At 37.4% G+C, this 16,246-nt stretch overlaps 1 protein-coding gene across 7 annotated transcripts in view; it reads right to left on the bottom strand.

Moving 5' to 3' along the window:
• UQCC1 (ubiquinol-cytochrome c reductase complex assembly factor 1) overlaps nucleotides 1–16,246 on the bottom strand; it is a 59,564-nt gene that overhangs the window by 3,917 nt on the left and 39,401 nt on the right. For 3 of the 7 annotated variants that reach the window (XM_078393309.1, XM_020782473.3, XM_072997072.2), the window contains exons 8-9: nucleotides 2,148–2,225; nucleotides 1,217–1,330 (exon numbers count right to left, since the gene is read on the bottom strand). In XM_078393309.1, coding sequence (XP_078249435.1) covers nucleotides 1,217–1,330; nucleotides 2,148–2,225 — 192 coding nt within the window. Of the gene's footprint in view, nucleotides 1–904; nucleotides 1,331–2,147; nucleotides 2,226–16,246 lie in introns of all 7 variants that reach the window. The other 4 variants (XR_013545073.1, XR_013545074.1, XM_078393310.1 and 1 more) reach the window with 2 other exon arrangements.

Raw genomic sequence — 16,246 nt, 5'->3', positions numbered from 1 at the left:
GGCTTTTTCTAACTCACACTGAGGACAACAAATATATAAAAGGCATATGGATACCTTAATAACTGGAAAGCACACTCTATAACTAGCTTTTACTTTGGACACTTTGGAGGGAAAATTAAAAGAGACATTAAACAGTGTGTTTAGAAGCAGTGCTCTCCAGAGTGATAGAAGACATGTGATTATCTTAGAAAAAGGGTTTCTTATCTTTGCGTATTTTGCAAATAATGTAGTAACTGTTTGGTGACTGATCAATGATGACCATTTAAAATAACTTACGTGGCTACGATTCTTGACATTGCTCAGTGCCAACCAAGCGGAAAACAGTCAATAAGTAATGAAAGAATATATTTGACCTCCCAGCCTTCCTCTAATATGCTCCTATTTGCACACATAAAGATTTCCTCATTTTATTATAACAGCTCTATGGTTTAAGTTAGGCTGCAGAAGACAAACGGACTCAGGGCAGAAAGAAAATAGGATGAGGCAGGGAGACCATCTTCCTACAGCTCGGTTTGGAAGGTTATTGTTATTCCCTGTTGCTGGGAAAAATATATGTATTGCCCTTCCTTGTCAAAAGGTGCTGAGCAAAAATTTTATTAAAAAAATAAAATATGATACAAAAATTAAAAGAAAAACCAAATAGTTTCAATAAGCAAGGAATATCAACATCAGTAAATGTATGGTCAAATAAAGATTTTTAACATATATATTGAAACACCACCAAAATTGGCACGTACTGGGGAGATGGGTCAGACTTCTAAAAATACAGTGGTGCCCTGCTTGACGACGATAATCCGTTCCGTTAAAATCGCTGTTAAGTGATATCATCGGCAAGCGAAAGTAAAAAAAAAAACCCATTGGAATGCATTAAAAACCGGTTAATGCGTTCCAATGGGCGAAATACCTCATCGTAAAGCGAAGATCCTCCATAGGGGAAGCCATTTTCGATCGCTGTCTTCCGGAAATAGGTCCACAAAACAGCGGACCTATGAAAACCTGACGATCAGCTTTTTTTGATCGCCTGAAGCAGGGACCAATTCAATGTAAAGCGAAAAAAACCCATTGAATCACCGTTTTGCGACGCAAAAAACTAATCGTAAAGCAATTTTGTCACCTAACGGGGTCATCGTGAAGCGGGGCACTACTGTAAAGCAAATGCAACCTTTTAATTATTTCAGAGGCCGTAAAAATACTCATATTCCAAAGAGTTGCTTACCTGTTTGCGCACATATTCTACCATTATTTCCAACATCCTTGGATCATCACAGTTTCTACTGAAGAGATTTCTCCAGAGAGCTCCTGCAAGCACATGATCATCTGAGAGGATTCCCTAAAATGAAGTGGGAAATACAGCCAATTGGGGATACATAAACGCAAACAGAAAGTGGTTTCATCCCAAGCTGACGTATCTCAAAGCCTTAAATCACAGCAGTTGCAAAACAATTCCACTTTCACTACCTTTTCATGCACAGGAGAAAACAAGGCATCACAGAATATATTTGCAAGGAAAAAAGAAATCTTCTGTCTCTTATGCCTAACAAGACAGGTCTGAAAGTTTGTATTCAATATCCGATAAAATTCAAAAGAAAACTCGGTCTGAGTAGAATTCAGTAGTGTGAGGGGTGAAGACCAAGGGACTGGTCTTAAAATAAAATAAAATTTTAAAAAAGTAAAAAAAAATTGGGCAAACGGCTGTGCTTCATACAACTCCCTAAAATGGTCACCTATGATTAAGTTAGCACTCTTTTCTCAATAAACACATGAAACACACTTATTCTCACTTATGGCCACAACCCACTCACTAATTTCATCTCTATCATAGCCATGGGCAGAAATATAATATACTTGGACAAGATAAGCAAATATATAGAAGTTAACTTTCTATACATCTATACAGCACTAAACATATGTTAGTATTTATTTATTATATTATTTTATTTATTAGATTTATACCATCTGGCAGCCAGGCCACTCTGGGCAGCTAACTACAAGACAAACAACACAATATTAAAACACAGTAAGAATAAAACAATACAGACATTCAACAGATATGATAACTAGTAAGATAAATTAAAACAGATGGATATAAAGATGGCAGAAAGGATGACGAAAGGATGGCAAAAAGGATGATAAAAGGATGATATTACCTCATCATATCCAAAAATAGATGCATAGAAATTTTGTACCATGGCTTTCACACTTTTTTTCATCTCATAGGAATCAATCTAAAAATAAAGCAGCAGTTATGAACTTTGAGTCAGTGATTGTACTGGAGAAGTTGGTGGCAAGAGCAATGTCAAACAGCTGGTTACCTATACAGTGGTGCCCCACAAGACGAATTTAATTCGTTCTGTGGATAATGTTGTCTTGCGAAAAATTTGTGTTGTGAAACACGTTTTTCCATAGGAATGCATTGAAATCTAATTAATGTGTTCCTGTTGGCAAATAATGTCAGAACAAAGTCAAATTTGGTTTATGAAGTGTTTATTAAGTGCTCTTTAAAGCCATACATATTGTGCATATGATTTCAAAAATTTCAATCCAAAAACTTTAACTTTTTAAACATCATAGAAACACATTTAAAAATCAGCAAACATGATGCAGGAACAAAAAACGGAAAATATTCTTCTTGCAAAGCACGGCCATAGGAACATTTGTCTTGCGAGTCATCAACCCAATCACCAAAACCATTTTTCTTGCGAGTTTTTTGTCCTGCGAGGCATTCTTCTTGCGAGGCACCACTGTACTCACTACTTCTAGATGGAGCCCAAGTATAACCTTGGTGGCAGGAAGAAGGGAACAGTATTTTTGAACTTAACAATTCCACATAAAGACATAAAAGAGATGAGGTGGATGTTCAGACATAAAAATCTGCATACCTTTGCAATGCACCAACAATATACCATATTATAAAATACCAAAATAATGTGGAAAACAGCTGTTTCAGGACACAGCTCCTACTCTTCAGTGGTGCTAAACCTACACTGGGTATATGGTACTTTAGCACAGGAAATTCTACACCAAGTATCAGGAAAATGTCCCACAAACAGTCCAACTGAATGCAAGCATAAACAGAGCAGCATTCTGGGACACAACAGGCTGAAGAGCAGGACTCTGGGAGAACGACAAACAGAAAGCAGGATTTAAATGTTAAGCCTCTGAGACAGCATGCTGGCCCATCAGTTGCAAAATCTGCTCCACAAAGGAAAGCCACAAATAATACCATACACAAATCTGAACACTTTGACAAAACAGGCCAGAACTGCTTCATCAATGATCTCATCAAAGCTCTATTAATATGCATATAGCACTGTGGTTACGGCCTTGTAATAATTTCCCCCTCAAACAGCTAATTAGTTCATGTCATACTATCAAACCTATGCCTCATATATAGTCTTCAATTAAATTGCTGTCCTTCATAACTTTATTTTTATAATACATGCATACAGTAGAATCACAAGGCAAAAGTTCTTTTATGTTAGTTACTCATATTTTTCCATTTATATAAACTATTAAAATTCATGCATTTATTTTATAGGCCATCAAATTTGGTCACTGGGCTATTACTGAATGTTTAATGAAAAAGTGCTAAATAGAAGAAATCACAGGGTTAAACGGTGACTGCAACCTCTGTAATGACTTAATTAAATTTTTATTGAGTACATAAACTATGATGTCATTTTCAGCCAACCAGGCTTGTTCTTTCTAGGCATGTCAGAGACCATGGCTTTTCTCAATAGAACATACTCCTAAATAAGCAGCATTTCTATACTCTAATAAGGGGAGCAGCTCTCATGTAACACACTCAATAAATTATCCTTCCATTTTTAAAACAAACAAATTCCATGAGTTATAATATATTTGCCATGCACTTTTTATGACATAATAAAAATGTTACCTTAAGGATTACTTAACACATACTACAAATGTTACAGCAGGCAATTGCAAGGGGGCAAAGAAAATAAACAGCACCATTACAGGGAGAAGTCCTGGACTTTGCATCCCTAAGGGAGCAGCTCACTATATAAAAGCAAAAAGCAGGAGCTTTAAGAAGGAGATTAATAAGGAGATAACAAAGCTAAACAAACATGGCTGTAAATAAAAATATGACTCTTGCATCGAAAGAGGAGGCAGTATCCTGGATAACATCACATTTTTAACAGGGCTATCAGGGTATATAGAGGAAACTGGTTAATACTAGAGAAACACCGTCTCATTAAAATAAGTAAATAAACTTAAAGAAGGGCTCTTTAGAAACAGTCTTTTCTCAATCCTGTCTTCCCAGCACTGGCAAATCTCAACACCTGGTTTTCAACAGTAATGATCTCACTGACTATAAGCCTGTCTCAAGTGTCAAGGGTGTTAGCAAATTTCAACTTGCTACTCAGTGCTAACACTACTAATAGTCACTGGATGTCTTCTACAAGTTAAGCTCCCTGACACCTTTGCCAATGAACAAACTTTAAACTATCAGTACCCCAGTATTTGTGTCAATTCAGAGCAGTGTATTAACTGTAGGAGGAGCAAGCAACAACAAAGGGGTTAGGGTCCCTAAAAGGTAACTGAATTGGGCTGAATAAAAGTTGTATCACAATTCCATAATGTAAAAATGTAGGCATGTATCAGGGAGTAAGAAATACTTCTTACGGTTACTACTGCTGCAAGTCTAAACTTTGCAACGCCTAGACATACATACCGAAGTGAGTTCAACATGATTTAGTATTAGGTAAATGTGCAGAGAATTAGAATGCTCCAAGTCTCTCAGCCTAAGATATTCAATAGTACTCATTTAAAAATGTAAATGGAGGGAGTGCTGCTTGGTACCAAAGCAGCCTGTCAGTGCAACCTTAAACCTACAGATCGCATCTTACCCCTGCTCTCTCACACCCGGGGGGGGGGGGAAATGTTGGCCACATCAATGGCTAATTGTGCTCCCTGAGAGTTCCAATGGGTGCAATCAGCATGTGATTTTCGTGTTAGTGTGGTGGGGAATGCTGAGCCTGTTCTAGGAACATGATGATTTTTTTCTTTGCAAACCAGGAAATGATTGGAGGGCAGTTCTTGTCTTGAAGAAGACTTCCAGGTCTAAAACACAGTGGCATCCTGGCTGGGTACAGTCCTCTAGCATCCTGAGGTGGGCTATTGTGGCTCCCCAACCCCTGGAGCTTACCCACTCCTGCTGTATGAGATCCATATACACAAGAGATATCTGCAAGGGACTCTATACTGTAATTGTATTTGGATGAAACAATCAATTATAATTCTTCAGTATCTGTCAGAGGCATATTGTCCTCTTCTATTCTTAACTGGCTATAAGAAAATTGGTATTGTGTTGTGATTGTTTGTTCTTAGCTCTGAGCCTGGACAAATTGTCATTACTCTTTAACTATGGCCTCTCAAAACAAGCCAGCTTCAACTAAGTTCAATAAACACAATTAAAATTACCACAGCCTAGTGTTCAGATGTACTACCAATGTAGATAAGCTTCTGATTTGCTCCTGGCTGCACTGGAGGCACAACGCTGAAGAGCATTTTGTTCTCTCTTATGTTCAAAGACAGCCACTATATTAAAGTTTGCATGCATCTTTTGGAGTTCAAAACACATTTTTATGTCATCTCATTCTCATTCAATCTCAGGTTACCATGTCTCCCTATATCCTTGGTGTGCCTTTTATGTTTTAACATTGTATCTGGAAGTTTCAGATTTAGCCTTGAAATACTGTCACACTCATGCTTGCCACAAACAGTTAAATATTTTCTTGCCAATATTTTAAGAGTGCAGAAGGTTCCAAATTTCTGGTAAAACAAACAATGCTAGACTGTGAAACCTCTTGGCTGCCATGCTCTCTGATGTTAACAAGAGTTTCTTTATTACTGTAACCTTTCTGAAGTGAATAAAAATTATTTCTCTGCCCTGCTTCTGCCCTCAAGTCAAAGGAAAAGAAGGAAAGTGAACCACAAAAAGTTACACAGCAAGACGTCCAGAATCCTAGAGAATTCTAGTTTTAAACATTTATTTATACAGATTGTCCCAGTTGTTAAAGCTTTTTATTCCATCATTACAATTTTTTTCTTTCAAAAACTCTTAAGTTTATTTATTTGTAATGAATGACAAATATACAAGAGACACTTTATTGCAAAGTTTTGGCGTGTGGACTTCTGGAGTCACACAAATATTTTTCTTCCTAATATGGGGAGAGGGGGGGAAGGTCACTTCTTAATTTGAAACAAAATTCTTCCGTTGGGAAATATGATAAGAACACGACCAATGCAAAAAAACCAATTAACACTTTCTTTCCACGGCTCTCTAGATAGGACTGAACTTTCATGCTTATAACACGAATCCGGGCCAATGATTTACAAAGACAGAAACAGAGTACCTTAGGCACCTACTCAACTTTCTTACTTAAAACAGTGGTGCTGGCAGATAAGGTCTTCTGTGCCCACCTAGATCCATCCAGATGATTTTAGTCTCCAGTTCCTATAAACCCCAGCCATCCTAGCCAGCAGCAGGGGGACCATGGGAACTGGAGTTAAAACCATCTGGATGGCACAGGTAGAAAGGCTGCTCTATGTGAAACAGTGTTAGTTATAACATCTGTGAGGGAAAGGTTGCAGAAAAAATTTAATCTTCTGCTTAAGGCTCAAATAAGACATTGCCCTTCTGTTTTCTTTTCAGGTTTCGGTTGCAAGTTATCGATGGATCTCTGCCTTGTGTCTAGACAAGGTAAATAGTACTGATTGGGATCCTGCCACTGAGGAAATTGGGATCAATGTGGTTAGAGCATGTGAGACAGAATGCCAATTGGTCACAAAACTGGGATCAAGGTGATTGAATTAAACCCTCCAAATGAAATGGAGCATCTGTTGGCTTTGAAGACTTGTTTTTGAGGGTTACAGTTATTGAAGTAAAAGACTGGATAGCTGGTGGACAACATTTATAAATAACTGTGGGTCTAAGTGCCTGTATTTAGCCAAAGCATCAGAAAACATCCCTCTTCAAAACAACAACGACAACAAACCTTGCTCTTAGCCAGGCAGCACAGATCTTCCAGCCTTGTAACATGAAAGCAAAGCAGTACTTTGCAGGCCTTGCCGCTTTGGTCCTTACCAAGGTACAAAAGGCCCTTGTAGTGGCTGCACAATACCAAAATTTTAGTGCAGCAACCTGCACACTTCTAAAACCGCAGAGTAAGTGCCATAAAGGGAGCTCTCAGAACGAGAAACAGGAATAGAATGAAAAACCTTTTCCCCCAAGGTGAGAAAAGGGCTAATACCAGAAGAGGAGAGACTAAACACTATGCACAAACTATGAAAACAGTTAACAAAGAGGTAAGATTAGATTTCTTAAACACGTGCTGCCTGGTTGGTAGACAAAAGAACTAAGGGAATTAGATGTTTTTTGATGATTGAAAGTTAACATATATAGCCCTATCATCATAAAAACCGAACATAACAGATTGGTTCAGAGCAGAATGGTTCAGAGCAGACCTGAAATATTTTCTTCTGCATGATTATTTCAAAGTTTTCTGCAAACTTTGATTTTGACCATTCATGTGAAATTACCTGTCTATTCAATAACTTGTTTAGCATTCAAGATTTTGCTTTCATTTTATCAGCATTTGATAGTTGGCATGCAATTGTATTACCATTTAACTCAGAGATAGGTGAACTAAAACTCACAGGCATTTTTCATGTAACACCTGAGCATCACCCAGCTCCTCCTATTCTCTTGACTCATTCCTGGCCTTTTCAGTGGACTAGGGAGCTTAGCTGTCTTTATCTCATAACACTGCAAGAATTAATGAGGAAGAAGGAAGAAACATATGACAAAAACCAGTAAATATTACAGCAAGCACAGATAACTGAGAAGAAAATGATCCTGAGAGACCCTTACTTCCCAAAATAAGATGACAGGAAGACATCTTGAGCCATATGGTATAAAGAAATGATTTCAAATGCAAGGTACAAAACTTGACTGAAAATTATCTGAAAAATAGAACAGTTTGAGGAAGGATATGTTGAAAGTTTCAGAGTTTAAAAAAAGATGGAAACAGATGAGACAACCAATCACCAAAAATAGAATGTCAAAGATCATGGTTAAGTTTTTGTTTCATTTTAAGGCCTTGAAGACTCAATCGTGGCACTTGAAGCCTCATGTTATGCTATAACAGTATCCGTATTGATTGGCCAGAGTTTGAAGAACACCATCCCAGCTGCTCTGTAACAATAAGGCAGTTATAACTTTCCCATAAATTAGAGATGATGTAAATTCTATCTTTCTTTTCATAGACAAACTACTGGTGAAAATCCCTTTTACTGTAACCAGTAAGTTATCCACAATTGCTTATACTGACCCATCTTCCAGTGGCTAGGAACTGACCTTTGCAGCACAGAATCAAGGTCTGTTTAAGATAAATATGTGGCTTTGGGTGGAGGTGGTTCCAAGAAAACGATACAAACCATTATTAGCTATACTAACTTATTGATTCAGCAAGGCTGGCACTGCTGCTGGTGAACTACAGCTCTGTCTGCAAGAAGAACAGTAATTGCAACAGAAAAGTATAAAAAACATAATTTCCACATGACGGATCAAAACATGGCACACGGTCTTCCTTTGCTGGTCCTCCATTTCTCAGATGTATTATTCAGATGCAACTCCAGAGGATGGATTGCTATACCCAGAGCATGTAAATCCACTGGAAATCCAGTCAGACAAGGTATACTTTCAGTCAAAGCAGATCTAAAGATTCTGCTTTTGAGCCAGTGTGCAGTGATTACTAATCAATGATTAAAGTCCCAGAGGTCCATAATCTAGTGTTGTGTTGAGGATAAGATAGGGAGGAGGAAAGGCATGCATATCTTGAGCTCATCAGAGGAAAGGTGGGATATAAATAAATGGTGTATGCTCTTAAGTAGACTGTGACTAGATCTAACTTCATGCAACTGCTTTATATTAAATTGTGTAAAAGAATTTTAGACACCATACTGTAAATGTGTAGCAGTTCACTGCATTAGTCTATCTTGCTAATAGATCTCTGTAACACTAGGGTAGGAATTCCAACCATCCCTAGCCTCAACAGCCCATGGCGAGAGATCATGGGAGCTGCAGTTCAGCCACACTGAGAGCACTTCAGTTGCCCACCCTTCAATCATTTCCTGCTTTATTCTGTGGCAAAATGTTTGCGATAAACAGCCTCCATATCTGACAACTTGCCACAGGATTTAAAGCATATTAATTTGGACTTTCATTATTGTATACAGGGAATATTGTATAATTCTTCAACTAAAAAGAAGTATCAAAATCCAGCCAACTGTACTGAGCTAGGTGCAACATTCATTCAGTACTGTGAACATTATCAATTCTGACTGAGTTCAGTGGCTCTTTGCATTATCACACACAAACTAAAATAACATCTTTTAAGTAAACTAGATAGACCATGAATTCTACAGTAGTCCCCCTTGATTCAGCTACTGTTACTATAAGCCAAAATTCAATGGGGGTAGGAATGGGAGAGAAAGGAGGGAATTGTGAGTTTTATTTCCATTAGTTGTACAATATTAAGCCAGACTCTGCTTTCACTTCACCAATGTAATATGAAGTAATCCTAGTAAATTTCAGCCTAACCACTCCAGAGTAATTGAAGGTAGAATAGTGGCTACTGTGTATAAAAGGCTCTAGCTAAAATATAACAAAGACTTCATTGTACTCTACAGTGCAGAGCCAAAAAAGGAATTCAGGAGACACCTAGATGTGTTTCTGGAAAAGGAGGGGCCTGAGTGGTCTGGTGGGAAAGCAGGAAGGTGGGATTAAGATAAATTAAAATGTGGTTGGCATGTTGGGCTGGATAGCCCCTTCCTGCTCCTATCATCTTGTACAGCTTTTAAAACAGGCTGAGCTACAAATCAGGATTTTACACTGAACAAACAAGTCTTGTACATTGTGGGATTAAAGTGTCTGTCCAACTTGAGAGCAAGGGTTTTGTTACAAAGAAGTTTATTTGCCACTAGGCATGCTTATTTCAAATCTGACCTTAAGTCATGTTTTCCACAACATATACATTTTAATATATAAAGCAAAGAGTTGTGAAGCTTTAATGTGAAGATGGTGGTACACACATTCATGTTAACTAAGGCTTAGGGTTCAGCAACAGGTTATACTACATGCTTTCCTCTACTCTAGTGTTTTTGTATTATATGCAACAAGCAGGGATGATCCAATATTCAGTTTGATAAGAAAGTTTTAAATTATATTTTCTAGAAATACTTTAAAAAATTTAAGGGAATCATTTCATGAAAGCATTGAATTTAAGGGATACTTGAATTTATTTCTAGAAGAGAAGTAACCTGAGATAGTAGACATGTGGAATACCAAATTTGGAGTCAGTAATTCACACAAAGGAGGGGCAAGAGTGTAGATTCCCACAGAACGTTTCCAAAAGACTACTTAATTTTTAGCAGACAAATCATGATTAAGCTGAGAAATCCCCAAGTTCCATATTCTCTAGGGAAAAGAAGCAGAGGAAGCTATCAAGGTCTGAGTTAGAGCAATGTCTTCATTAGACCAACTGAAAAGGTCACAAGATGATGTGTGACCAATCCTCTAAAACTCTGAAGTGGGAAATTATGCAACATGAGCTTTAGCAAGGATAACAAACCAGCTTCTCGCCATGATTAAAGAACTCGCTTTTAAACAAGCGTTCACCTATATAGTTCATCCCCCAAACTTGTTTTTCAGATGCAGGTAAAAACATACTATTTGTGTAGGCTCTGGGGGAATAAGCAAGTATCTGATTGATTTTTACTGCTGCTCCCATTGCCTTTTTTGTATTTTTAGCAGACACCGAGTAGTAATCAAGTTCTGTCAAATCAATTCTGACTTATGGAGACCTTTTTCACAGTTTTCTAGGTCAAGAGTATTCAGAAGTAGTTTACCATTTCCTTCTTCTGGGAGCGTCCTGGAACCATGCAGCTTGCCCATGGTTACATAGGCCAGTTCTTCCCCTTGGAGGCACAGTGGGGAACTGAACTGCCAATATCTGGCTCCACAAACAGATACCTAAACACTGAGCTCTGCAGCCAGCCAGATAGTCAAGGAAAACTGATTGTGAAGGCTGACTGTGCTGATTGGGAAAACGATGACCTAGGAATTAAAAAATAGTTTGACCTCTTGACTGTGGATGTGCTTCTGGCTCCTCTTATAAAGGTAGATAAAAGAACAGGCCCTGCCAGAGGCAGTACCTCTGCACATGTCCCTACATCATGCAAAGTGCTAAGTGCACACTTAGCATTGTACCCGGCATTGCAGGAGGAGTTGCACGTCAATAGGTGCAAGTGCTGAGCCTGGAATCTCCTGGAGGACCCTTGTCACAATTTCTTTTTAGTTTTAGTCAAGACTTTATTCTTTTTATTACTGCAACAGAACATCTTAAAAGACAACAATGTTCCTGTTCCTATTGACCCTCTTCAAGACAGCTACTGGGTAGTGGCAGTAGATGAAAGAAGATGTTAAAAGATGTTAAAATTAAAAGCTTTTACACAAGTGTTCAAGAGAAAATGAATCAAAACAATAGGCTTTTGATTAACAATTAACAATTTTTTAAATCATAACAAAACAAGATATGCTTATAATCATAGGTGACTGGTATGCAAAAGTAGGGAAGAAACAGAACCAAACGTTGGAAATTTTGGCCTAGAGGACAGAAAGGAAGGAGAACAGCTTGAAAGCAAACTATCTTTCAATATCACATTGTATATCTTATCACATATATAAGCTTCAAACAACCAAACAGATGGCCGCACACATGGCCATCATCAAATAGTCAATATAGAAACCAAATAGACTAGGTAATTGGAAGCAGGAGATGGAGAAACTGTATCCTCTCTGCCAAACAAGACCAGGAGCAGACTTTGGTAGTGATCATGAACTGTTAATATCCAACATTAAAACTGAAAAACAATACTAGCAGTGCCAAATGTAGTGCCAAAATATAATCTAAACAACATTCTTGATGAATTTAAAGTCCACATAAAGAGCAGATTTGCATTATTAAACTCAGTTGACCATGACTCAGAAGAACTATGGAGTGAAACCAGAAATATTATCAGGAAGAGAGCAAAAGAAAAAGAAAAAGAAAACCAATTCCAGTAGTAAAAAGGAAAGAGAAACCTAGATAGATGATAGAAGAAACACTTAAAATTGCAAAGGGCAGGTGAGAAACAGAAATAGAGTGGGCTGGTGGCCCAGATAGGCGAGATACAAACAAACAAACAAACAAACAAACAGGCAAACAAACAAACAAACAAATAAATAAAAAGGTGAGACAAGAAGGGTCAAAACCGAGAATGCAGTTTTTCAGCGAATATCACATAGAGACAAAGATAACAAGTACAATAACCAGTGCAAAGAAATAAAGGAGAATAACAAAAGGGGAAAAACAAGAGATTTCCAGAAAATCCAAGATATCAAAGGGAAATTCAAGCTTAAATGAGAAATACTGAATGACCAACAGGGAAACACACAAACAGAGGAGAAAATAAAGAAAAGATGGAACCGGCAGTTCTAGAAAGTGAAAGGAAAGCTGCTCTGAAAGTACTGTGAAGACATAAATCACCAGGAGTAGATGGAATTCCAATAGAGCAGTTTCAAGCCACAGACACTGAATTTAATAAAAATATGCCAACAAATATGGGAAATAAAACAATGGCGCACAGACTGGAAATGTTCAATATGCATTCCAATCCCTAAGAAAGGAGATGTCAAGAAGTGCAGTAACTATAAGACCACTGCTTTAATTTCTCATGCAAGCAAAGTGATGCTCAAGGTGTTACTTTTACCTTATTTGGACTGAGATATGCCTGATATTCAACCTAGATTCTGAAAATGAAGAGGCAAGATCATTGCAAATATCTGCTGGCTACTGGAGAGCATCAAAGAATTTCAGAAGATCAATGTTTTATAGAAACATTGACCTTCTGAAATTCTTTGATGCTCTGTGTAAGTCATGAGAAACTATGGGTTGTTCTGAAAAAAATGGGTGTGCCTCAGCACTTGATTGTCCTGATGCATAACTTGTCTTGTGGACAAGAAGCTATCATTAGAACAAAATATGGAGAGACAATGTTTTTCTATAGATGAAGGTGCCAGACAAATGTAGATTTTATATCCTTAACTGCAGAACAATAAGTCCTCATAGCAACTCACTTGCTAAAGAAAGACACAGGCTTGAGTTTGCAAGAGCTGACCATGGCAGTTGAGGACAGGGCATTTTGGAGATCGCTCATCCAAAGGGTCACTTATAAGTCAAAGGCAACTTGATGGCACATAACAATAGCAGACACCTGTTATCTTTGTTTTTAGATATTTGTAACTTTAGATGCATATAACATAATATCTGATTTATATATTTATAATTTTCATTGTGTTCTTCTAGTGTGAGTTATTAGCTGCTCTAGGCTCTGACAAGGTAAATCAAATCAGTAAAAATCCTTACTTTTCCTGGAAAAAACACACAAAAAACAGAAATGTATGGTTAATAGAAGCCTTTCTAGATTCATTGCTGCTCACAAGAAAAGAGCAGGCAGTGGGCTATGTATGTGAGTAAAAGACATTTGTATATATTCATTTTATTAAATTGTGATATTATCATCCAAACAAGCTCTCTATCTTACTCACTTGCATACAATTCCTACAAATTATTTCTGTTATAAATATCCTGTATTTTCCGTGTATAAGACTATACTTTTGTCTAAAATCTTTAGACTAAAAATTGAGGGTCATCTTATACACAGAAGTAAGCTGAGGAGAGAAAAACAAGTGGAGGGGAAAGCAGGGCTCAAAACGATCCTGCAGCGCTTTGATCCCTTTCCACCTACACTTGCTAAGCCCCACTTATATTTCTAAATTTTGGATTAGAAAAGTGAGGGGGCGTCTTATACATGGGGTGTCTTATACATGGAAAAATATGGTGCTTCTTGATTCTCAGCATTGCTGGTGCAGAGGGTGGGCCAAAGTGTCAAGCCTAAATATTAGGAGGCAAGTCCAAAGTATGTATGGGTAAGGTGACATGTTTGCAGAATCATTAATTTTTGAATTTCAGGGAACAAATTAACAGCTATTGGCAACTGTTTTAAATTAGCAGCCAAAGATTTAAGATTTACTCTGGCTGCTAAAATTAGTATGAAGAGGAAAATAATCTAATCTTACTTCCATATCCTTTAAACTTCTTGCCTCAGTATTTAGTACTTTGCAATGTCTCTACTTTTGAGGTGGCTTATTGATGGAACTCCAACTTCTGTGAGATATATTTGTTGCTTATTCAGAAATATAATATCCAGTTTATGAAAATTAACTGTTTAATTGTGGTAAGTTACTTGTCCCAGTACAGTATTGCAGTTTCATTTTCTAAAACTAGAGTTGGCTGGGATTTATAATGTGAAGGAAAATATAGGTGTAAACCATAAGATTTGGCTAAGTGCTAAAAAATGATCTTTACAACTTGGTTATGCCTGCATGTGTAATCAGTTGATGCTAGCCTAAGGCATCCAGGTATGAAATGTTGAATTGTTTCTTTAGATTCATGACAGGCCCTATGTATCACTTACAGCTTGCTTCATAATTATTTTCTGATGATATCTGATGCAAATTACTTAGTCCTGGATTGTGTATATAAATACCTTAGCTTCAGCCTGAGGACAGCCTAATTTAAGACACGGGTTCGATTGTTGCTTACTGACATTCTCATACAGGAGGTCAACTTGGATTCTATCCATGTATTGGTTTCTCAAATCATGCATCCCCTCATTATGAAGTTTCCTTAACATAGACTGGTTCCTGCAAACTGGAATATTATTGTCCCTTTAAAATTTTCTATCATCTGATAAAGCGTCCCTCCCATGGAAGTACTTTTGAAGTCTGATTATTTGATTCACACAAAAACTCTTGAGATGAATAAGCCCACACCGAACTATACGTGTACATACCTTTGGATGACAGAAGGACTCAGGTTTTCCTATTTAAATCATCAAGCTACTTTCAGTCAACAGATCCAGAAGAATGTATTAATTTGGGGATTGCCCAGCTATTATCAATAATTTGCATGAAGTTCTATTCTGAGTACTGCTTTCACTTTAAGAACCTGTCCCTAATTAAAGTTCCTTGTAGTTTATCTTCACATTTTCATGGATGCTTAGATATTTATACCATGTTTCCCCCAAAATAAGACAAGATCTTATATTAGTTTTTGTTCCAAAAATGCATTAGGGCTTATTTTCAGGGGTTGCTTTATTTTTTTCATCTACAACAATCTACATTTATTCAAATACAGTCATGTCATCTTCTTCTGGTTGCTGCACAATGCTGCACCCAGAAACTTTACTGGGGCTTATTTTGGGGGTAGGGCTTATATTATGAGCAACCTGAAAAATCATACTAGGTCTTATTTTCAGGTTAGGTCTTATTTTCAGGGAAACAGGGCAGGTTTTTTATCATCATAATCCTCATCAATCATCAATAATCGGTCATCCTCATCACCATCATGCCATTTCTGATGCTTTATAAATGATAATAACTTAGGTTTTGTTTTTAAAATTGCTCCTTATCCTCTGATAGTGTTTATGTAGAATGTAAATTGCACCTTCTGGTTCCGTCTCTGGCTCCCTCTCACAAAACTGATTGAACAGCTGGCAATTTAGACAGCTCGTGCCTGAAAGATGCAAGGCAGAGACAAGGGCAGAGCCAGATCAAAAGGAAATCTTTTATCATGCCTCATATTACTATTAACACTCTGAATCACTGCATCAAGCCAATTTTCATGCTTGTTTTTAAGTTTGCTAGAAAAGTCGCAAGTGGAAAAATTAAGTAAAGAACACTGGTTAGCCACAAAACTAGACACACCTGGCTGCATAACCACCAAAAGAAACTGACTTCATTAGTTCTAGGGGCAGCAGAGTAAAATTTATATATGAAATCCGGCTGCACCAGTAGAATTGCTGAGGCCAAAGGCTTTCTTTCTGTTTTTACAGCTGTGTCAAGTTTTGGTTACTACTCTTGCCAACAATCAAGAGTGCTGAAGGAGCCCAGGTTAAAGGCTTCAAAAACTTTGCAGCTGAGATTCAGATTGTATTAATTTTAATAGCTAGTCTATGAATTAATGTATCATATAAAACTAGTACATATTTTAAGTAAAAATGCAGTGAGTCGCACTGGTTCAAATCATTATATCTGTATGTTTTTAACAAATGCATA

This window comes from Pogona vitticeps, chromosome 4, assembly GCF_051106095.1.
Source record: "Pogona vitticeps strain Pit_001003342236 chromosome 4, PviZW2.1, whole genome shotgun sequence".
NCBI classification, from domain to species: domain Eukaryota; kingdom Metazoa; phylum Chordata; class Lepidosauria; order Squamata; family Agamidae; genus Pogona; species Pogona vitticeps.
This window is presented reverse-complemented; position numbering and strand designations above follow the sequence as displayed.